The following is a 24,282-nucleotide window of genomic DNA, read 5'->3' as shown; positions in this document are numbered from 1 at the left end:
TGAGCGGGGCCAAGGGTGCGATGATGTGAAGTAGGCATTGATGTTGTTGCTGTAGAGGCGGTCATGAATTAAGGGGCCCCCTAGTGACGTAAGGAAGTCGCAGAAGTAGAGAATGACGCGTTTTTGCAGCTTGGTTTCAGTAAATGCTTTTATTGCTTTGGGGATTAAGTTTTGAGTTCTAAAATTTACAGTATGTTTTTTATATTAGAATGACCTCTTATGTGTCAAAACATCAAGGAAAATTTGATTCCTCATGACATTAGCCCTTTTTAACTAAGACCAAATGAATGGAATCAGACTATCTTCTTTGCCACTCAAAAATGTCTGTGGTCTCACACGCACACATAATGTGTATTAAGCCTCCTAAATCCCCACCTTCATATTTGGCACTTTGACAAATTATTTTCCATCTCATTGGTCAAGGTGACAGAAAATGAATGTTTTTATTAATTGCCTCTTATTAAGATTGTATCGGTTCATCGCCAGTAAATCATGAACCTGTGTTTGACCCTTGTTGTAGCAATATTAAAAAATCAGATATTTCATGTCGCAGCATTTCACTTCATCAATACTTAGCAAAGAAAAGCAGGCATACATGTCAGACCCTTCATTTGATAAGAAAAAGACTGATGAATATAGTCAGGTGTAGAATATAATGGAACCAATATTAAAACCTTCATACACCATATTTAGCTGGGGGAAATTTGTGGAATAAAATCTTTTCTGTTGTCTTTATCAGTCGTATTGTGGTTCGAGGACTGATATGTGTCTTTGTTGCCAAGGGCTTTCAGAAATCACACAAGTTACCTCAGATGTAAATAAATTAATTATTTTAAACAAACTCTGACTTAAAATAAATCACCCTTATAATTAAATCACTTTCCACTGTTTTTGCTTTAACCGTGTTTGCCCATGAGACGTGATGAGTAATGCAGCTTTTACCCGCCGCATTAAGCCGCATTGCCTGCTTGAGTTTGCAGGGACGTGTAAAGACATTGCGATGAGAAAAAATACTCAAAGACACAGTTTTTCTTTTTTCCCCGTTAGAGGAACAGAGCCCAGTAATAGAAGGAGACAGTGCTGTAGACATGTAGTGGCTCTAGAACACCATCCCCCCATCCTCATGAAAACTGCACAGGAAAATGCAGCTGCAGGCTAAACTGGTGCAGCCATCTAATAAATCGTGATTCGTGCACATTGTGAAGCCAAACCGACACACACACACCCCGAGCACTTAGCTCACACCTGCACCTGGCGAGCGGGATATCTGCTGCCATCAGGGCAATCACGTTACATTAAATGCTTTACTCAGTGATGGGTACCAATGTGCCAGGGGAAGAGAGTGTTTTCATTTTAAAGGGTTTATGCTTTACACAAGTAATTTACAAGGACACAGAGACTACCAATATTAACAATCAGATAAACTTAATAATTGCTCTCCCCCTTCAGCAAGTCTCTGTCTAATAATCAGTATTAAGGTTTCATTGGTTGCCATGTCTAATAATAGTGACTGATTATTTTAGCCTACTGTATTACCCTGAGAGGTCCTCACATAATAAATGGTGATTAACGAGAGTGAGAGTTAATTTACCTATGGACCAGTCTAATTACTAAAAGGCATATCAGCATATTACCTCACACATATGTGTCAGAATCGCACACACACATACCTGGGATGTAACAAAGAGGTAACACCAAGAGGTAATGAAAAGAACACCTACTATGAGGGAGAAAATTTTGAAGCCTGTGCTCCCTGGTGTTTTTGTGTTATTTTTCTGTGAGAGAGAGAGAGGAAGTGCTCTTCAAATGAATTTTTCTTTTCTTTTATTTATTTTTTATTACTATTTATTTTTATTTTTATTTTTTGGCTTTTTGCCATTTTTAGCTGAGAGAGAACAGGAAATGCTAGGAAAAGAAGGATGGAATCAGGTAGCGACACAAACTGGACTCAAACTCGAGTTCCCATATGAACACCAAGGCTCAATGATTCACTGCAAGTGTGACTCAAATTAAAATTTCGAATATTTGTTGTTTTTAAGATAAAAATGCACATTCAAATGCAAAAACTGTGCATTCGAATACAAGATGTGTACCAAGCACTGACGATGACTCAGGTGGAGGCTTTTGGCTATTGGGTCTCGCTTTCTTGATAGTGTTTTGCATCGTAAGCAATGCGTTTTAAAACACTGTCAAGTTGAAAGGAGTTCAATTTCGAAAAGCATGTCTCGAGATCCCGCGTTCTGTTCCATTCTCTTGCGCTCTGTCTAGCATCCTGTTTGAATAGTCCCTATTGTCCCATTGGGCTCAGATACCATGCCGTTACCACGGTAAGATAGAGTCTGAGCCGTAAATGGCGCTTCACAACCAAGTGAATACCACTGCTATATATATGGGAATATTACTACCATGCATACCACTGGAATTTTGAAGGTGTTCAAATTTTAAGGAATGTTATTTTCTTTTTAGACTTATGTCAATAATTGCTCGTCCACTGCAGCTATACCGTGTCACGTTAATGTGCAGTGAGAATTCACGTGCACCATCCACCTGGGCAAGATAATGTGTGCTTGCGTTCTGCTTGAAAGATGAAAAATGTCAGACAAATGAGCCCCGTCAATATGAGCCTTCTTCCAAACAAATGTTTCCTGATAGGAGAGTGTCTCCGCGCCTCTCTCAGTGCCGGGCGTGTAATTGTCTGTCTCTGTTCTCTAATTGCAGCATAATAAATAAAGCACAGTCATTTGTGTATGTCTGTATTTCTAATGTGATTCCCTTCAGTGCTGTTCTGCCGAAAGCTCTCAACTCTACTTTTCACAGCTTTCTCTCTATTTTTTCCCCTCATCCCTTTCTCTCTTTGTCTCCTCGTCCTCCCGTTCCTATGTTTCTTGGCATACCTGGGGGCCTGCAGGGGATGTCTCAGCATGAATAATGCAGGAGAGCTTTAGAAGTTTTACCTGCTCTCCTTTCCTCCATTCTCTGTTTTTTCAGTTTCTTTCTCTTTCTCTCGATCCCTCTGTTAGTGTGCACTTTCCATTTCTTTCTCTCCTTGTCCTCACTTTTCAAGTAAAACCATTATTCCCTTGTGGTGAACAGGAATGTGATTTTGTATGTGCTTGTTTTAAAAAAAATAAAAAACATTGTAGTTTAAAAACAAAAGCAGACCTGCGCTCAGTCCACTCTCTCTTTCTCTCTGCAGTGGATTTTGTGGACTGTGGCAGAGGTTCCGGCTTGCGCTTCGAGAGCGGAGACCCAGCAGATTTTCGGATAGAAGCCGATGGGACAGTATTTGCAGCACGAACCCTACAGCTCTCCGACAGGATGGGGCAGAGCTTGGAGATTAAGGCCAAGGACATGAAATCTCAAGAACAGTGGCTGGTACATGTAAACTTCACCCAGTCCGAGAAGGTATGGAAGTCAAGCCAGAGGGCCCATTTTAACTAGTCGACTAATTGGCGGGTCAGTACCTGCCAATAAATATGCAAATAAGATGAAAGCTAGTCAGTAAGTCCAATAGGATGCATTAGTTATAAAAGTGTGCATTTGGACAGACTTAAAGACTTTAATCAGTTGACACATTTGTATACATTATGTTTTTCATATACATGCAGTTTTACAAATTATTATTTGAAAAAGTCATGACATTGTTAGATAGTGTAAAGAAACACACTTTAATCTCACTCTTGAATATTTGTTTTTATTAAATAATTTCAAGCAACACATGGACAATAAAGCATTAGACAATTTAATCAAGAACCTCTGAAAAACAAAGTTCATATATAACTACAGCAAAAAAAAAACATGGATGGTTACAGACAGGTGCTTAGAACACAATCAAATGTATAGAAAGGAGAACATATGTCTCACAAACTGCTGTAGATTGCAAAAATGATTATAAAATACACATAGTCACTCTTTTGCTGGTATATCACTGGTAGATCTGAAGTTGCTATATCAATAAATACAAGCAATCTTATAAGCAACAGCTATGTGCATTAAAGTATTCTCTCCTGTCTTGATATTTTAGAGACTCACAATAATTGTAAAATCCTCGTTGAAACATAAATAGCAAAGGTTTAGTGTTTGGTTACTTTTATGAACTTCCCTAAGAAATATATTCAATAAAAACTGAATAGAAGTAATTCCATATCTCTGGAAAACGTAATACACATTTTTTTTTAACCAATTATACACATCAGACTAAAATGTAATACTACATACACTTGAAAAGCAAGTGATCCGCCATTGACAATCAGGAAAATACTATTATTAAAATCAATAGTTGATCCGCAATTGACATTGCCTTGTCCGCCATGTTTTTTTCTCCAACTCAGAAACTCCAGTCTGCTGTGATTGGTCATGAGGTTCAGCAGCAGGGACTGTTGGGTTGTAGTCCACTGTTGAGCTCGCACTGATGTGGGCTCAAACGAAGGGCGCATTGAGGGTGCAAACTGGGCACTTGTGAGCACCCCTCAGAGAGCTAAAATGTCAAATGGTACACCCTACGGTCTCGTGGATTCACGGGGCCGCTCAAACAAACAGCAATATTTTTTATAGCGCCACAGAGACCCAGGGCCCCACGGAAAATACATCATGTTTGTGAATAAATTATTTTTGTTCCCTCCTCCACAATATATATATATATCGCAATATCCAATTACATTGGCTGAGGGATCGGTGAATATTCTTGCTTTAGTGATTTTGCATTGAAAATTACATTATTTAAAAAACTAAAAACTTAAATCAAATACATTTCTTAATTCAAATTGCACTCCAAACGAAACGAAACGAAAAAGCATATAAAATAAAAAAGTGATCAAAAAATAATATATATATATATATATATATATATATATATATATATATATATATATATATATATATATATATAAAGTAACCACCTTTCCATTTACTGTTAGGCAAGTATCTGTCTAAACATGCAGGCGGAAGATTATTACGCAAACGAAAACATAAAAACAATTATAGTGACAGTGCCCTTTTCGCCATGGCTCAAACAACAACTGTATAAGAATGATGGTCTCTTTTATAACAAGCTCTCTTGTCAAAATTTGTGAATATAGGTCTATCACATACTTGCAATTCAATTTTGATGTGGGCTGTAGTTTTGTAGTCTGTTTTTAAAACATTTTCAATGAGGAGTAATCCGTTGTTGGAAAGGCTGATGATGAGTCTGGTGATTGTTTGATGAGATGAGAAACTGCTGTGGTCTTTTTCCCTTTCACTTTTCGTTTCTCTTTTTGATAATTCGCTTCCTTCAATTTTTGCTCAAGCTCGGTTATTTTCTTTTTCCCTTTTGTAATTCAGTTGATAACACAGTCATTTTAGTTTGCGTCACTTTAGAAGCCCGATTAACATTTTCTTTCTGTTGTTCTTCGGCATGCATTCGAAGTACCATTTTTGCCTTGGCTCAGATTACAGTCATTCATGCTGCACATTCCACTGAAGGAAGAAATTATTTGTTTTCATTTTTTACCAATTATATGAAGAATATATTTACTGACAGTGTTTGACACAAAGCCTATTTAACAGCACAGGTCTTTGCTTAGCCTAAATGCCAGTCAGTTGATCAGTGTGTGTGTGTGTGTGTGTGTGTGTGTGTGTGTGTGCGGGGTAAATTATTTGTAATATTAATATAATAATAATAATAATAATAATAATTTAATACATTAATGGGAAAATTAGCCAAATATCATCTTGTCATCGTCAAAGGCATCAGCTATTGGCACTCTCACTCTGACCATTGTCGATCCCCTAGATCATCGTCTATCGGCACAACCCTAATAGAAAGATGAACTTACATTCTTTTGTGCATTAACTGTGTCCTTGTTGAATGTCAGGAATATGTCAGGTATTAACAGTGATTGTATTGGCCTTCCAGGTTAGGCTGTGGATTTTTGCATGCACTTCACTTATACCGGTCGATTTTGCTTTAAAATTTTAATTAATTTATTGAAACATGAAAAACTTAAAACAAAAATATTTCTAAATTAAAATTACTCAATGACTCAAAATAACGAAGTGGTCAAAAAAAAATTATATAACGACCTCCCCAAATCCAAACATTTAACCCTCCAACTTCTTCTATGACTTAAAAATCAATCTATGACAACAGGTGTAAAAATATGAATACAAATTAGATCATAAATACAATTTTAAATATAAACATAATAATACAAATAATAATAATTGAAAAATAAACCATGACCTTTAGAAAGTTCGTTTAAAAAACAATAAATATTAAAAAAAAAAATTACAAATTAAAAAACCGGCTGCAACAGTGATTGTCAGGGACATAATTTAATGTTCCACCATATTTTCAGAGTTTGCACATGAACTTTATTACCATCTGCTGGTGGAGTCTCCAAACTGCAAATGCAGGAACTGATTTTAGACTTTGTGCTGAAAACAGAAGTGCTCCTGAAACGTCTGGGTGCAATGACCTATTTCTCAAGAAAATAGCAAATTGCCCTTGGCACCACTTCATTAATATACAATACACCCACAGCTTGCATGCATACACCCACAGATAGCGCAAACACTCCCACCCACGGCCACTTGCGCTTTGTGCTGGCACGAAAATTGCCCTTAGAATTAGCGCTCTTACAATAAGATGTAGCGCGCTGTCGTAGCCCGCAGTTGTAGCACTGTGCTTAGTTCAGTCATGATAATAGAGCCCACAGTGTTTACAGTTTTGAAGAAATCAGCCTACAATGTAGATTGATCAATCATGTTTTTCATCAAACCATGCAATAATGACTTTCAGATATTACAGCTTCATTTTCTGTTAAATCATAATTTTCTGTAAAGCTGCTTTGAAATGATGTGTGTTGTGAAAAGCGCTATAAAAACACAAAAGACTTTTTTAAATAGTTACTCACTTCTGCTTTTAGTCATGTGATCTACGACTAGTAGACGCAGACCCAGCTTACTGACTTGTGGCAAAACTGATCAGAGTCTGTGAAACCCCTGCATTGCACACTCACTTGTTAGTAGAAAACGTAATCTACATGACTGCGAAATCACACTAATTATAACCATGTCATCGCTAACAGCTCACACCATTTCCATATAGCCTTATGCTACAATTATGCCATCAAACAGCCATTGTGTGAATGTGAGCTCACACAAATGTGTCTCTTCATCCGAGGCCCTCTGTGACAAAGCCAAAGCACTAATAAAACTATATTAGAAAATTAGCAGAGCACTAACACGTTGATGGTAGGGCTGTAATTAATGTTTAACGATGCTAAAGAGACATTAAGGCAGGAGGATAGATTAGACAGAGGAGATCTGGACGCTCAGCTTGGGAACACGAACCATATGTCTCTTAGCCCTGCCTTCTGCTCTGAGACAAGGAGAATTAACTCTTTATTACCGACACACATGTACACACTCATACTGCAGCCAAGGAAAAGAGGACAAGAGGAGGGGAGCGGGAGAGGAGTCGGTGGGAGAGAGAAAAGATAAGGGAGAGATAAAGAATGAGATGGTCAAGGAGGAAAATGAGGAGAGGGTGAAGGGGAGGGTTTGGATAGGGAGAGAGAAAGAGGGCAGGGCTCAACAGTAAGGATGGTTTGTTTGAGAGAGGCCTAGTCCCAATACCCACACTTGCGGTCTTGGCCACTTGAGTGCGCGTGCATGCGACAGGAAGTAAGTGTTCAAGACTGTCCCTTGTCTAAAACATGCCAAAGCTCAGTGCACTTAACCCACACTAGTGCGAATGCTGCTTCAGAGTGGTCTTTCAGGTTAAGTGTATCCCAGAGTTCATCACGATCAGGAGCCACACCCCGCCTACCCGAGCGATCGGTGTATTTTCACCATGACGTCAAGGGAAGCTTTTCAACACAAGTTATTTATTATAATCAGATAGTGAAACGTAAGAGAAGCATATATTTATTTTGTAACGTGTTTGGGATGACTTAATAGCAGCATCATAATTACAAAATATTATTTATGTGTATATTTATATACCTCTTTGTCATCCTTCTCACCCAATAATCACATTATTTTGTTTGTTCTTGCCTGCTGGTGATTTTGGTAATTTATCAGCCAGTGTGGCATACACTATGCAGTGTAGTAAATGTTGTTTTAAAATTAAAAAATGATTAACTACTACTACGGTTTCTTTCTCATCTTTATGTATTTAAAATGTATGCTGTAATCCTTTTTATTTGTTGTATGAAACCGCATACTGATAAGTGCAAAGCAGTCTTTGGTCGTCTTATATAAATGACAAGCCAAAGCATATCATTTAAATGGTTTGTATTAGTAGCTATTAATGGATCACACAGGTTTATAGAATAAAGTTTTTATTTATTTTAATTAAGTTTTATGCAGTGTATTGAGAAACAAAGTAGAAATAAATTGCTTATATTTAATATTTTACAGCAATTATGGACAATGCAATTTTACAGTTTTTAATGTGCAAAGTATTGAAAATCAAAATGAGTAAAAATAATTAACTTTTAAAATTATTTTCACACAATAAAAACATTATAAAACATTTACTTACATATTTTCTACAGTACACTTCCAACAACCAGTATGTATGTACCAGTGTATTAATAAATGAAAAGATGGGTAAGATTTTCAGTTATTTATTATTTTAAGTAGGCTGTAACAGTCACTGCTACCAAAAACAATCAGTTTTCAATCAGCTGAGTGAAAATACAAAAACAGCTGTCACAACCAGCACCAACATCTTTAAGTCTACGAGTGTCCCAACGTGCAATCAAAAGTCATCCGCACACTCGCAGTCTTCACGTCTACTTGCACACTAGTGGCCAAACACTGGAAATACGGAAGACAATTAAAAATAAATTTCTATATTAAATATAACTCTTTCTAATATCTTATCGGATAAAAGAGATAAAATTATTTTTTTAAATACAGTATTTATTTTTTATTTCATTTTTTTGATATATTGATATATTTTATATCATTTTATTTATTTATTTTTTTTTTATTATAATGTAGATCATAAATATAATTAACATTTTGGTATATTTAAGTCACATAAATTATATTTTTTGTTTATTCTAAACAAATTTAACTGTGTATTAAACAATAGTATCTTTTATCTGTTACCGCTGTTTTATAAAAGCAATATATATGTAATAGGGTTTAAAAATCATGGAAATTAATTGGTTAAAAGGTGTGGGAACCCTGGTTTTTCTTTGATGTTATGAATATTGTTGTTGCAATTTTGCTTGTCAAGAAGGCAATGTTATCTGGCTGGCTGCATAGACAAAATAGTGAGAATGACTTGTGATAGTATTGGAAGCATCAGTAAGAATGGTTTGGGGAAAAAATCAGAAATGTATTATTTATTAAAGACCTTGCACATTTTTTGTAAACAAAACTCAGTTCATATTAATTCACTCAATTTTTTATATTTTAATTTTTTTCTGGCATACATTTCTATTTATTAATTTTTTTGGTGGGGCTAGTAAAAATGTTGGCATGGCATGTAAAAATCTGATCTACTGGCCAGCAATCTTACTGTAGAGCCCTGGAGGGTATGAGAAAATGTATAATGATAGAGAGAGAAATTGGAAACATGAGAGCCAACGTGAAAGATACGAGGCAAAAGATGTTTTTGAATCTGTTCAATCTATGTTTATGTTGTCACTGAGTTTGTTTGGAGAGCAGTGCGACTATGAGGAGCTTCGACTGTAATGAGTTGGCTCATCACCTGAGTCATAGCAGACAGAGAGATGCAGAGAGAGAAAACGAGAAAACCTGCCCCCCACCTATCCCCATTTCGCTGTCATTAACGTCAGTATTTCACCACAAGAGAGGGAGAGAAGATAGGTCAAGAGGGAGGGAGGCTTAGCTCATATCAAATGAAAAGAAATATTGAGACGCCTTACAAGCAAACACTCAGAGATTGTGTACCCACATAAAGGATACTGTCTTCGTGTCAGCTTTTACAGTAAAATGAACTTTTAAAGTGCACACTTTGAGGTGTTTTGTTCAGTTTTCTGCATAACACTAAGAGTAGGGCAGATTTCTGGTCAAACATTCCTCTGGCTGCCTCTGGCTCTGAATAAAAGGGCTGAAGGAGCAAGCAGATTGAATGATACTGTGAATTCTACACACACACACATTCACTGAGAGAGGTTTTTCATCTGAGGGATTTAATGCTGGAGCAGCATTCATATTTATGACCCTTTTAAAGAGGGTAAAGTTAATTTTGTAATTATTTGGGGCTGGGGCAGTTGTGTTGAAAGTACCACAGTGTGTGTGTGGGTAAATATATATTGGCCGGTTGGGTGTTTGTAACTGTTGTTCTTTTTATTTTTTATTTTTTATTTATTTATCAGGTGCCAGAGATATGGTTTCCACGGCACAGTGTGGTTGTCAAGGGTGATGGCAGTGTGAATCGTGTGAAAAGAGACTGGGTCATTCCCCCTGTCAACGTGCTCGAAAACTCCAGAAAACAATTCCCTGAAGAGCTTGTCAAAGTGAGTTTTAATACACAGAAAAAAAGAAAAAAAAACATTATTTAATAATTCAGTTGTACATTTATTCTGCAAAATTTGTGCTTTTGTATTTCAGATCCAGTCTGACAAGGATAAGAGTAACACACTACGCTACAGTGTGACCGGACCAGGCGCTGACCAAAACCCCACCGGCCTGTTTATCATCGACCCCATTTCAGGAATCCTGTCTGTCACCAAACCACTTGACAGAGAACATATCCCCAACTTCCATGTAAGTGTGTGTGTGTGTGTGTGTATGTGTGTGTTGGTGGATTTGGGTGGTTTACGAGGAAATTGTTTTAGGTTACAAACTGGTAATTACAAGGTATTATGCTATAAATGTGGTTTATGAGGATATTTCTAGTGTCCTCATAATTCAAATCACTTAAAAAACATACTAAAGGATGTTGTTTTGAAAATGTAAAAAATCAGAAAGTTTTTTGTGAGAGTTAGGTTAGGGTTAGGGTTAGGGGTTAGAATCTATAGTTCATACAGTATAAAAATAATGATATCTGTGGAGAGTCCTCATAAGGATAGCCGCACCTAAATGTGTGCATGCATGTCTCCATATCCCTGGTTTTAGAATCATGCATCCCATCTTGGAAAGAGAGAAACACTCTCAAACTCACAATAAATTGCGTATGTCAGGGTTACCATGGCAGCCGGTCTGAGAATGTGACCTCTAACATCCCTCTAATCCACTGTACCGTGAAGAGGAGAGCAGGCAAAATTAAAGTCACAGGAGCTTATCCTCACTCTAAATTACACACACATTCATTCATTGTGCTGGTAGGGGGGCCTTCCCTAAATCAGGATTTTCCTAAGAACAATCCTCAATCTCCCCTGAAAGTAGTTAGAACCTTTTCCTGTGTTGTTTTAATATCCTTTTCAATTTACTACTGGACCTGAGAGTCTGTTAACCTCCCTCAGTGTCCACCTAATCCACATTCAAATTCAAATAACTATGTAGAGATTGCATGAATATGTAATGATTTGCCTCCTAATGGTGCCAAGGGTGGAGCATCAGGCTTGCTTTGGTTAGCTCATGAATATATGCAGCAGACCAGTGTCAGAAATAAAGGAGAAATATTTGCCCTATTGAATTGTTTTACAGGGGTATTTTTGACCTTAATAAGGATATATTTTTCTAACCATATAAAAATAGACTTTGTGTCATCCTTAGGTCAATCACTTCAATTTAATCATATCATTCAAATAAATTCAGAATGTGAATAATTAGATACATAAGATGTTACCATCAAACTTAAATTGTCATACCTTGACCAATATGTCAAAATGCCTGACAAGCTAAACTCCATCTGAAAGTATTTTAAACAGCAAATTGATAATTTATAACTATTATGCATGCACCTTTATGACCACATATTAATTGAGAGACTACATTAATTATTTGTACTTTTTACTTATTCAGTTGTCACAGGGCTATTTAAAATGAGCTAGTGAAGGCAAAAGGGTGATCAAAAATTGAAAAGACTGAAAAGAAAGTTAAAAGAAATGGTGACGAGTTACAGGATGTATGATTTTGATAACACTAAAAAATAAAAAAATTAAAAAATAAATAAACAACAAATTTTAACTTTAATAAAAAGCATCATTTTCATTACTAGGCCCTGAATAGAATATTAAAAATATATATTTCAATTTCAAAGTATTTCATTGTGATGATTATTACTGTACATACAATATTTCCAAAGCATTAATACACACAACAAATAATGACAAGAAAATAATAATAACAATAACATAGTAACAAATAACAATAAAAATATAATTAAAATAAGGTGTCTCAATTTATATTAGATGTTACAAATAAGAAAGAGATAAATTCATTATGGGACAATTTTTGCTCCCACATTTTCCATTTTGGGGCAATTTTGTAACTTTTGTTGGCAGTTTTGTCCTGAACCCCATTTAATTTCTGACTCTGCTGCAGACCTAGGAGCCCAATATCTGCTCTTGCACACAAACTGCAAGCAGGTCAACTGTAGCAGCTGCTATGCCCAAACATTCGTTGTAAATAATTGGGGTTGTTGTTGTTGTTTAGATAGATGTTCAGATGTGGACTTGGGTGTTTGTTTTTTCAGCTTTTGTTGTCATGAAGGCTTTTCAGGGGGTTAATGCAAATGGTAAATATGTAAGTGTGTGTTTGTGTCTTCAGCTACGTGCTCATGCCGTGGACATTAACGGGAACCAGATGGAGAACCCCATCGACATCATCATCAATGTCATTGACATGAACGACAACAGGCCCGAGTTCATACACCAGATCTGGAACGGAACTGTGGATGAGGGTGCTAAACCAGGTACACATGCTCGTTCTTTAACAAAGGGTTCCCACAGTCATGGAATTTTAAAATGGTGTTTTCCAGGACTTGAAAAGTCATATGTAAATTAAGGAAAATCTTAAAAGTTAGGACATGTCTATAAAGTTTTATAGTTATTGTCTGCACTTAAACATTTAATCAGCTCAGTATTGTTCTTGTGTAGAGTAAAACATTTTCGCAAGCTGCAATCGTAATGTCCAACTTGTGTGAGAATCATTTGTGTGTCGGTTCTATTCAATGAATCGGTCAAACCAGTTAACAAATTAGTGTAAATGATTCATTAGCAAATCAATCTGAATTAAAATGATTTTTTTTTTTTTTTTTTTTCAAATCTGTATACAGTTATCACAAATGACTGGAAAGTTCATGGAAAAGTCATGGAAATGTATTGGTCAAAATGTGTGGGAAACCTGTTGTAACAGTTTGTTACATGTCACCAATGAAGTGAAAATTTGTTTTTGTTTTTTGTAAGACAAAAGTTGACATTTATTTCTTGGCTTTAGGTACATTCGTGATGACAGTGACCGCCCAGGATAAGGATGACCCAAATACAGCCAATGGGATGCTCAGATACAAGATCCTCTCCCAGACCCCAGAAAGCCCCTCCTCCAACATGTTCACTATCAACAACAAGACGGGCAAAATCATCACTGTAGCTGCAGGCCTGGACCGAGAGGTACGACGAAGTGTCTGCGAGTGTAATGCCAACAATACACAAAAATACTGGGCACGTTCACAGAACAGCAGAACACAGTTGTCAGTCCTGTTTTAGGCTAGTATGAAATACTGTTACATGAACACACAGTTCGGTTATGAACAAGAGTGACGACTGCATTCTATAAGTGACTCCTCTACATTTTCAGAGCTCACAACTGAATTTTGAGAGTGAGTTCAGCTAGCCTGTGCTGTTTGAATGCATGAGAGTGGACAACTAGCTGTCTGTCACATCATTCAATGTGATTCAACAGCCACTCTGTGCTTTTTGTCGACCAAAGGTTTAAGATCCAGTCACTGTCTTCCACCACAGCTGATCCCATCAGTTTTGTGTTCTGACTGTTTGAACTGTAAAGCCAATGACATTTTTTTTTTTAATTCTCTGTTGATCCATCCTATGTTTTCAAATCCAACTTGTTTTGTTTTCTGTGCCGAGCAGAAGGTGCCTCAGTACACCCTGATCATCCAGGCCACTGATATGGAGGGAAACCCCATGTATGGTCTGTCTAACACCGCCACTGCTGTCATACGCCTGCTGGATGTCAATGACAATGCTCCAGAGTTCACCCGAGAGACTGTGAGTGACACACACAGACACTTAAACATGAGTCTTGCAAAAGCCATCTTAGCTGAAAATCAATCTCTCTCTGTCTCTCTCTCTCACTGTAGTTTCATGGTGATGTCCCTGAGAACCGTGTGAATGTGATAGTGGCAAATCTTACTGTGACAGACAAAGACGAACCGGGAACTCCATCCTGGAACGCGGTTTACCGGATCATATCTGGGGATCCAACCGGACGCTTCTCAATCCCTACTGACCCCGTTACCAATGAAGGCCTTGTTACCGTGGTCAAGGTAATGCACGTACACTGCAAGAAATTTGAATACAGTGGCCCCAGAAAGTGTTCCTTCAAAAATGCTCCTTCTGCAGCCATCAACACGAGAATGCTACTTCCACAACCAGGCCCTGTGGTTGGAGTGGATGTGTAGGGGATACCTTTCCGGACGAGCTCTCCCTCTCACTTGCATTCGGGTGGGGACAGAGAAAAAAATGGGTTAAACATGACAACCTCAATCAGCTGCAGAGTGAATGCTTATTAAATGCCACTTAACCTTCTTGTCAGTTGGGAGGCCATCCCCATGGATTCTCCATCCCAATCCAGGTTTTTCATCTGACTTGAAAAAGAAAGGGCATGTTACATTACCATTGTTTGATCTTCTGTGCTCTCTCTGCTCAACCTTTACCCGTATTCTCCACCACTGTGGTGGGTCTGGCAGTGCATCTAATTCAGCCAGTACTCTTCCCACTCTGCTCCTGGACCTGCGAGGACGCCAGTGTGCATGCACTGGATTTAGAGACCATTCTCTCAAGGAGAGGTATGCTCTGCATTTTAAAGGCAGTGGTGAAGAGGCTCTTCACATCAGGTGCGCCTCATCATCCGCTGCCAAACAAGGATTTTTAAATTGTGTCTCTCCTGCCCACTCCCGTTGTGAGCCTGGCTGAAGGACGGCCTTCAGAAAAGGTGGGGCAATGATAATCCAAAGGAGGGGCGTGTCATTCCACCACAGTGGTTTAAAGTCATTACAAAAATGGTTCAGAAAAGTGACATTAGATCAGAGAAAGCTCTGGCATCATTTGTTTGCAGATGCCACTTTATTTTTTTATCCATGCAATGAAATTCATACGTTTTTAAGTGTGACTTAAGTGTCCAAATACTTTTGAGGCCACTGTATCAACTGTTATTGGGGTTTATTGCTATTTGCTAGAAGCTCGTAGGCATGGGTTCAGATATGGAACAAAATACTTTCTCCATGGAAACAGCTTCCACCTGCTGTTCAGCTGAGTTAGTGGTTTATATGTCTCTTAATTGGGAATGAGTCATTCATAAATTATTATTAAAACATTTCTCCTCTGTATACTTAATTGCATCAAGATCCATTTATTGAATATTTTGATTCCCCTAAAATATTACTAAGCTACATTAACTTGATTGTGTGTGTGTGTGTGTTTTCGTGTTCTTGTGTACAGCCAATTGATTTTGAGATGAATCGATCATTCATGTTGACTGTCGTTGCTGAAAATGAGGTGCCGCTAGCGAGCGGGATCCATCGCACACGCCAGTCTACATCCACCGTGTCCATACGTGTCATCGACGTGAACGAAAGCCCAAACTTTGACCCCAACCCCAAACAGATCAAACTGGAGGAGGGTCTGCCGGCGTGGTCGATGCTAACGACTTTAACAGCACATGATCCAGATAGATACATGCAGCAAAGTATTAGGTAACTTCTAAATATATTTTGAATAAAATGGAATAAATAGGGGACATATCCAGCCCATTTATGGAGCTGCAAAAATTGGAAATTGTCATGGTTATGGCATCAGAACCATGAGCAGGTATGACTACCTACTTTATATATCAACACCTATTTGGTACTCATTTAACATGCAGAGGTTAGCCAATTATAGCAAAGGTAATTTACATATAGAAGTCTTAAATGTACAGTAGCAAAAAAAAACAACCAAGGGAGAGTGTAGAAAATGGTATAGTAAAACTAAGTTACTGTTTTGTGTTGCTAGAAACATGGTGGGGGAACTAAATTCGTAATATGACCCCTTTAATTTGTTGTCATTGTGTTTCATTATGGTTTTTTTTGTTTGTTTTTTTTTTTTTTTTCACTTCAGTGGTTATTCTGTGAAAAAGTAAATGTAAACAACCTCTTTTTTTGTGCATTTTTGTGTGTTTTAAAGGTACTCTAAGCTGTTTGACCCCGCCAACTGGCTCGAGATTGACCCTAGCAATGGCCGAATTTCCACTATTGCTGTTTTGGACCGCGAGTCTCCCTACGTCAAAAATAACCTCTACAACGCCACATTCATGGCCTCCGACAATGGTACGTAGATAGGAATGGGTTTGTTTGTTAAAGTAAATGTACAAATGCAGAAGCTGTGGCTCAGTTGAAATCCATTACAGGTTCAGTGTGGATGAGTGATTTCATTGATCTGAGCTCTAAAGGAAAACTAACAACCATAAAAACGCGGAGATAAATACACACCCACACATCACCAAAAATGTATGCAAACTCATTCTGAATGCCTATATGCTCACATTCTCTTGAGAATGGTTTGTGATGGTCGACTAGTCATCAAACAAACAATTTGTGTGGTCAACTAGATTATCAATAAAAAAATATATATATATATAGCCTATATATTTGTCATTTTTATATATTTTTTCATCCCCTTTAAAGCACCGCTGCCACATATTCAGCTTGACGTTTTTGACTGTTGTGTCGGATCTTGCACTGTTTGACCGTTCTGTCACAAGTGTTTTAAAATGGCGTGTTAAGTTAAAAATAGGCCAACTTTTAAAAAATGTGTCTCGTTCTGTTCCATTCAGATGCGCTCCATCTATTTCAGGAGTTTTTATACTTTTTGATGCCAAGAACCCACAAATATGATGATCCCTTATGAGGGACCCCCATTGTACTAAAGCAAAACATGTTATTTAAATTTTACATGGAAAATAAATACTTTTTATTAATTTGACTGTGTACCAACCTAATTATACAGCGCTTTCTTAAGACCAATTAGTCGAATAGTCATTTTTTAAAAGATGTAGTTTTGGACATCCCTACTTTCTCCTGGTTGTTCTTTAAAGCTGTCTCTCTCCCTCTAACACACATACACTAGCTGCTGTGTGAATGATTGTACAGAAGTCTGCTAGGCCCTATTCTGCAACAGTGTTTAACATTCCCCCTGCATCAGAGCTGTGAAACAAACTCCCTCTCACACACACGCTATAAACTTAAAAGCTTGGCCCCAGAAACACTCAGTTAAAGTGAATCTTTGTGTGTTAGTAGCAGTATGGTGCTGATTGGCTCCTTTACCCACCATGAGGCCTTTTCGCATTTAGCCCAATGCACACACCTGATTCAGTAAATTAAAGGACAGTTAGTTGTACTTGTTTAGTTGCTCTCAGGGCTGGAGAATGCCAGCAGGATGAGAATAGATAGTCACTCTGGATGTCTTTTAGCAGCTGTTTGTTTAAAGATCAATTCTTTAAAAAAGTGAAGTCGAAAAGTGTTCCCATTCTTGCTCAAACAGAAACTAGGGCTGGGCAATATTTTTCAGCCTTTTGATGGTATTCAGTAAATATTTCAATAATTATGTATTTGTTCTGAAATAACAGGTGTTTTTTCTTTTTTTTTTAAACAAAAAAAATCACATGTTGTGAAAATTCTAAATATCGCCTAACCCTAAATTTTCTCACAGCTTCAGTGTTGATGGTTCAGTCTGTCATGGTTTCCAAAGCTCCTGTTTTTAGATAGTTAATTAATTGCATGTGGGCAGGTAGATTGAGATATGACTGGATCTGTAAAAATGATTTACCATGTCCAGAAGCCCAGATGAGTGGAAATCAAAGTTGTTAACTGCTGTATTTTCACTTTTCATGTTTTAGTCTGAGGTTCAGACAGCACGCCTACAAATTGTTCACAGTCACGATGCATATTGCTGTCTGAAATTCCCTTGTCCAATCTGATTGGACGGCTGCAACACATTTTCCAGAAGTCTGAGAACACAAGTTTTATCATTCTGCTGGGAAGCAAAGTCATGTTCACGGGTTATCAGACTGCTCCAATTGAGTACTTTTGAGGAAAAACAAGTTGCTTATTTTGCCAGGTTGTTGTCATCGAATGTTGGAAAGATATTCTGAGTGTTGTTTGAAGCCGTTAGTAGTAAATAAATGAGATATCGTTGCACGCGCACACACCTGTTTTCCGCTGTGTTCTCAGAGTTAGCTTCAATTGCAGATTTACATGCCCCCAAACGTCACAAAACTAACTTTAGATGGTCATTTTACTTTCCAGTTAGATGGCTCCTTCCTGTCTAAGACCATATGCCGATGAGACTATGTTTGTATTGATTTTCTCTCTGTCTCTTTGTTTGTGCCTCTCGACAGGTGTCCCTCCTGCGAGCGGGACAGGAACTCTGCAGATCTACCTACTGGACATAAACGATAACGCTCCTCAAGTCTACCCTCAGGAAACAGAAATGTGTGAGCGCCCTGAACCTAATGCCATCAATATCACAGCAGTAGACGGAGATCTCAACCCCAACGCTGGGCCTTACGCCTTTGAACTGCCCAACCGACCCTCAGATATCCGCAGGAACTGGACATTGACTCGAATTAGTGGTACGCCACAGACCACCAAAATCTTTGCATGTTATTTACTGGGATTAAAGCTGAAGTGTATTGATAGACAGTAAGGCTGTCACATAGATAGTTAGATAAACCGTCAGAGAGATAGATAAACTGTTAGATAGATAGAGAGAGAGAGAGAGAGAGAGAGAGAGAGAGCAGCTTAAAGAAGATTAAATGTCTTTTGTGGGTTTGTTTACATTTGAAAGCTGTTTGTAAAAAAATAAAAAATAAAAGTTTGTAGAATAACAGTATTTTGGCTTTGTCAAGCAAACGTAATTCCATTTTAACATCTGTTCTGTTGTCTCTTGCCAGACTTGACTGACCCTTGTATTTTTGTTATATTTGTGGTTGGCTTGTAGGCGATCATGCTCAGTTGAGTCTGAAGATCAGTTATCTGGAGAGCGGGATATACGAGGTGCCCATCAGCATCACAGACTCTGGCAACCTACCCATGTCCAACACCACCTTCCTGCGCATCAAAGTGTGCCAGTGCGATCACCACGGTGACTGCGTGGACATGGAACGCATAATGGCTGCCGGGCTGGGCACCGGAGCCATCATTGCCATTCTCATCTGCATCATCATTCTGCTGGGTAAGACATGCACTTGTTTGTTTAGCCATCTACATGTTGACATACCTTATACTACCATATACAGTACATCTATCATTATAAAGCAAACTAAAGCTATCGCATATTGTTGTTAAAGTAAATAAAGCTTATTATAATTACTATATCCTAACCAAACCATAAATGAAACCTTGCATTTTTAGAATAATATATATATATATATATATATATATATATATATATATATATACATACTGAACAAAAATATAAATGCAACATGCAACAATTTCAAAGATTTTACTGAGTTAAAGTTCATTTAAGGAAATCAGTCAATTGAAATCAATTCATTAGGCCCTAATCTAATCTAATCTAATCTAATCTAATCAATGCATATGGAAAATATTTGGGATCTTTTATTTCAGCTCATGAAACATGGGACCAATACTCAGTTCAGTGTATATATATATTAATTACTATATTTATGAATCATTTTTCCATCCAAGATGTCACTGAATGGAGGTTTTATCAAATTTAGCTTACTTTGGGGACAATTTTGTCTCCAAACTATTGCAAAATATGTACACACCCATGTACACACTATATTGATATATTTTCTTGCAGGCAGTGGAGTTCTTATCAGTTAGTAACATTTCTAGTAGGCATACTGTATGTTATGTTAGCTTTGACAGTTAAAAGTGAAGCATGTAATTTCTGCCCCTCTGCCATTGGGTGAGCCAGTGCTGTTAATTCTTGCCCAGACAAACAAATTGCAATTCAAACTGGTGCCGCTAGTGGTGCAGAAATTACAGTACACACAGCAGCTTTAACTGTGTGATCTCAAGTCATTTTGCTCATTTTATATTGATCTCTCTCTATGTGTGTCCCTCTCTGCAGTGCTGGTGTTGATGTTTGTGATGTGGATGAAGAGACGGGATAAAGAGAGACAGGCCAAGCAACTGCTGATCGATCCAGAGGATGATGTGCGAGACAACATTCTCAAATACGACGAGGAGGGTGGTGGAGAGGAGGACCAGGTAAAACACACTTCCTCCCTCTGCTGATGTCAGCCTGACCAACTAGCTTCATGATTTAGATCATTAGCTTGTTTAAAAAAAAAAAAAAAGAAAGAAAAAAAGAGACATGTTAAAGTCTCATCTATACATCTATAGGTCATCTGTATCTATAAAACTTGTGTACGAAATTAAGTTTTAGCAGATATACACCTTTAAAATGGAAAGTCGTTCTCCTCTGGAAAAAACGATATTATTAAAAATATTTTTGTCCAATAAAATGCTCTCTAAAATAAGAATACCCCTCTCTCTAATACTAACTAGCAAGTAGCAAATCATGGGTCATGTAGCCAATTGGTTTTTATAAAAAAATAATAATAATAAAGAACAAAGGACTAGCCCAAATTCAAGACGATTTTCATTTTAGCTGTGTGGTGCGGTATGGTATCTTGATGACTAATTTTCAGTAATAATTTTTCAATCAACGCTGATGAAGTCTTAGCAAGCTAGTGACTTATTTTAAATTGATGAAACAAGAATGAGCATGTATGTGTGAGACTCACTTTGGTTTTTGAGAAAGTGTCTCAGTGCTGACACACACACACACACACACACATTAACACACACACATACATACATGGTTGGGACTTTCCATTGACTTCTCTTATTTAGACCGAGCTAATGATATTTTCTACCACCTAAGCATAACCTTCACAGACACCTTTTTGCATGTTTAGATTTTCATTATTTTGGATGTTTATTAAACCATTTTCTTTGTTTATTAAATGTTGGTGATTCGGGTTTTACTATTCTGAGGGGGGGATGTACTATTCTTTGAAGTCAAAACCTGACCCACCCACACACACACACACGTGTTTACTTAGCTATATAAATGAGGTCATATCATATACTTCTATTATTTAATATTAAGCTCATTATATACTTACTAACCCTAGTAAACACCCTAAGCCTACCTTATTTTTACTCTGCTATTTAAAATAAAGTAACAAGGTCAGCAATTAAGTTCCCTTCTTCTCCATGCAGATCTTCCCAGGTATCCATGGGTTTTCAGCAGACCGCTAACCCTGTTTGTGTTGCTATCTGTGTTTCTGTAGGACTATGATCTGAGTCAGCTGCAGCAGCCCGATACTCTGGAGCCAGACATGATCAAGCCAGTTGGGATCCGCCGTCTGGATGAGCGGCCCATGCATTCGGAGCCCAACTATCCTCTCCGTTCAGCCGCGCCCCACCCCGGAGACATAGGAGAGTTCATCCACGAGGTACGCCATGTCTGTGTGTCCTCTCTACTGAAGTCTCGCCATCTAAAATGGCTTGATGGCACCAGTGATAAGACATAATGGTGATTGATTAGCTAACTGGACCGAGGGCCTTTTAGTTTCGTTGATCATTAGCCAGGCTTAGGGATTCACGCCCACACACACACACATGCACACATGCAGACCTCACAGGCTTTAAGCAGTGCGACTGCACTCAAAGCAGTGTGAGATTAGCGAGAAACTGCTTAAATAAGGTAATGAATTAAACATTATGGCTAAATGTAAGCAGCCTGACTTAAAAGACAGACAGGCTTTGTAGAAGGCAGCGTTTGTCAATCTGTCAGACTGAAATGTATTTGAAGGAGTAAGGACTCTCTAGAACATTGCACTGCAATGTGAGCAAAGTTCGTCACTTGTAAGTTATGTGAAGCAATATTGGCTTTTACTTAATTAAAGTGGAAAGCTGAGTTTTGTTTAAAGTCATTTTGAGTCTGTAGAAAGGTTTGTTTAGACAAGCGAATTTCAGATTCTGTGTACAGATTGTGTCAACTGAACATCTATACAATGTTTAGTCTATGTCAGTGTTCTGCCTGGACAATGTTATGCCAAGAATAGAACTTTATTTGTACAATGTGGCTGTATTTCAAAACCTAGTGAGCCTCTTACCTAGACTGCAATTTTGAGCATCTAAGGAGGTATTAAATGGTCACGATTAAACAAGCTAATTCCGTTTACACTTGGCCATATCAATGTGTCTCCACTAAACGGATATAAATCTGATCTTCAATTTCCGCGCTATATGTAAATAAACAAAGTTCACTTCGGTGATTATGCTAATGCTGGGCAGCAAATTTAAAAGATATGATTTACTATTCGATTCCAAGTGACTCTGGACTGTGTGTGGGTATCCCCTTACAAAAATTAAGAGTTCACTGCAAATTTGCCGCAAACTTGCCGCAAATCGTCCATTGTTACCAAAGTTTTGACGGAGGTTCACCACTACCGGTGAAGAGCTGCAAACCTCTGGCAAATGTTTGTGGCGAATCACAAGCTCATTTGCATGTGAAAATAATGAGCGGCAAATTTTCCGCAAGTTTGTGGATAGTTTACTTTTTGTCAGTGATCTGCATCAAATGAATAAAGAAAAAAGTTCTGTCTCTTCTAAAATGTGCAACCATTTCTTAATTTGTTTTATTTGTTGCACGATGCGAGCCCTATGTAAATAATTGGTAACAGCTGTTGTTTCACTTTTTCCCAATGCTGATGTAGCACTGTTTGGGTGGAGTAAAGTTTACATATGTGGCTTGAACAGAGAGATGCATTGACAATTGGCTGAGTTTCGAATGGATTGCGTCACAAACCCCCTCCAAAAGGGGTTTGAGGAATAGAATCTGTCTTGGAGGGAACTCACTAGGGCTGGGGGAAAAAATCGATTCTGTTACAAATCACGATTCTTGATTTTATTTAATAAAAAATAAAAAATACATGTTTGTCTTAATGCTACAATGATTAATAGATAAATATAGAAAGCTTTATTTGTGCAGAGTTCAACACTAACAGGTTTTCTCTATGAGAAATTTTGTCTCTTTAATTATTTACATTTAGTCCTTTAATGCACCGCTGCTAGATCCATCAAAGCGTCGATTGTTCACTGTCGGACATCAAAATCCTCTGCTGTGATCAATGTTCCTAATATTATGCATAATCCCTAAGTTTATTTGAGAGGTGTTGTGGAGAGTGTGTGTCAGAAGTCATTCTGCAGATTCTGTCTGACACTGTTTTAATAAATAGTTTAGCTGTAAAATTAACTGTTAAATGTCGTAAACTACATGTCACACCCCTGCAGTATTTATAATCTAACAGCTAGTGTATTCATGCGCAGTGGCGGGCAATTTTGCACATTTGCCTACCACTGTCGACAAGAAATGTCGCTAGATACAAAGACGCATGCTTGAGAAAACATACCTGATTATATTTTGATGAACAGACGAAAGACATGCCGGTGATGCATGCGTCTGATTTGTTTTTTTGTTCTGTTGCGCTTTGGCGCCAACGCACACAGCACCATTGTGTCTCATGGAACATGTGCAAATTGTGAGTTCTCACTTTTTTTTTACTTGTCATCTGGGAGCAGTTTGTAAGAATAGTGTTGTCTATGAGAATGCCTCATATTATCTCAGACTATTTCAGGATGCATAAGCAAAGAGCATTCAATGACATTGGGACCACAGGTGAATTGTCATGTGTGTCATAATTCAGTAAAGCCCCAGGAATGTTTCTTGAACAAGTTTACTCTTTAGCCTCCATTTATGTTGCAAAATTATCATTTTGATAATAGTAATAGCCTATGGTAATATGTTATATATTTTATATTCTAAAATAACAAAATTTGTTTGAAAAGTTAAAATGATATATTGTACATATTATTTTTTTTTTATTACAAATGGTAGCCTTATGGTTTCCTTTGCATTAACTAGTCAACTAATAGCCAGTCGATAACACACTGGCTGGTCGATTGCTAGTTTTAAATTGGTAGTTTTGCACATCCCTACCTTTTACCTGCAAATTATATATTATACAGTGAAAACTATTTTCATTTCAGACACAACTGTTCTTCAATCGACATTTCTTTCTGAGAAAAAGGAGTTAACATTTTTT

At 37.6% G+C, this 24,282-nt stretch overlaps 1 protein-coding gene across 1 annotated transcript in view; it reads left to right on the top strand.

Moving 5' to 3' along the window:
• LOC127416433 (cadherin-2-like) overlaps nucleotides 1–24,282 on the top strand; it is a 58,281-nt gene that overhangs the window by 28,041 nt on the left and 5,958 nt on the right. Inside the window, exons 3-15 of the mRNA XM_051655798.1 lie at nucleotides 3,197–3,405; nucleotides 10,344–10,484; nucleotides 10,579–10,734; nucleotides 12,682–12,826; nucleotides 13,351–13,523; nucleotides 14,001–14,138; nucleotides 14,231–14,416; nucleotides 15,591–15,844; nucleotides 16,314–16,456; nucleotides 18,526–18,759; nucleotides 19,128–19,361; nucleotides 20,232–20,371; nucleotides 21,463–21,627. Of these exons, the coding sequence (XP_051511758.1) occupies nucleotides 3,197–3,405; nucleotides 10,344–10,484; nucleotides 10,579–10,734; nucleotides 12,682–12,826; nucleotides 13,351–13,523; nucleotides 14,001–14,138; nucleotides 14,231–14,416; nucleotides 15,591–15,844; nucleotides 16,314–16,456; nucleotides 18,526–18,759; nucleotides 19,128–19,361; nucleotides 20,232–20,371; nucleotides 21,463–21,627 (2,318 nt within the window). The remainder of the gene's footprint in view (nucleotides 1–3,196; nucleotides 3,406–10,343; nucleotides 10,485–10,578; nucleotides 10,735–12,681; nucleotides 12,827–13,350; nucleotides 13,524–14,000; nucleotides 14,139–14,230; nucleotides 14,417–15,590; nucleotides 15,845–16,313; nucleotides 16,457–18,525; nucleotides 18,760–19,127; nucleotides 19,362–20,231; nucleotides 20,372–21,462; nucleotides 21,628–24,282) is intronic.

This window comes from Myxocyprinus asiaticus, chromosome 25 (genome assembly GCF_019703515.2).
Source record: "Myxocyprinus asiaticus isolate MX2 ecotype Aquarium Trade chromosome 25, UBuf_Myxa_2, whole genome shotgun sequence".
Taxonomy (NCBI): Eukaryota; Metazoa; Chordata; class Actinopteri; order Cypriniformes; family Catostomidae; genus Myxocyprinus; species Myxocyprinus asiaticus.
The sequence above is the reverse complement of the archived record's forward strand: the minus strand, read 5'-3'. Positions and strand labels throughout refer to the sequence as shown.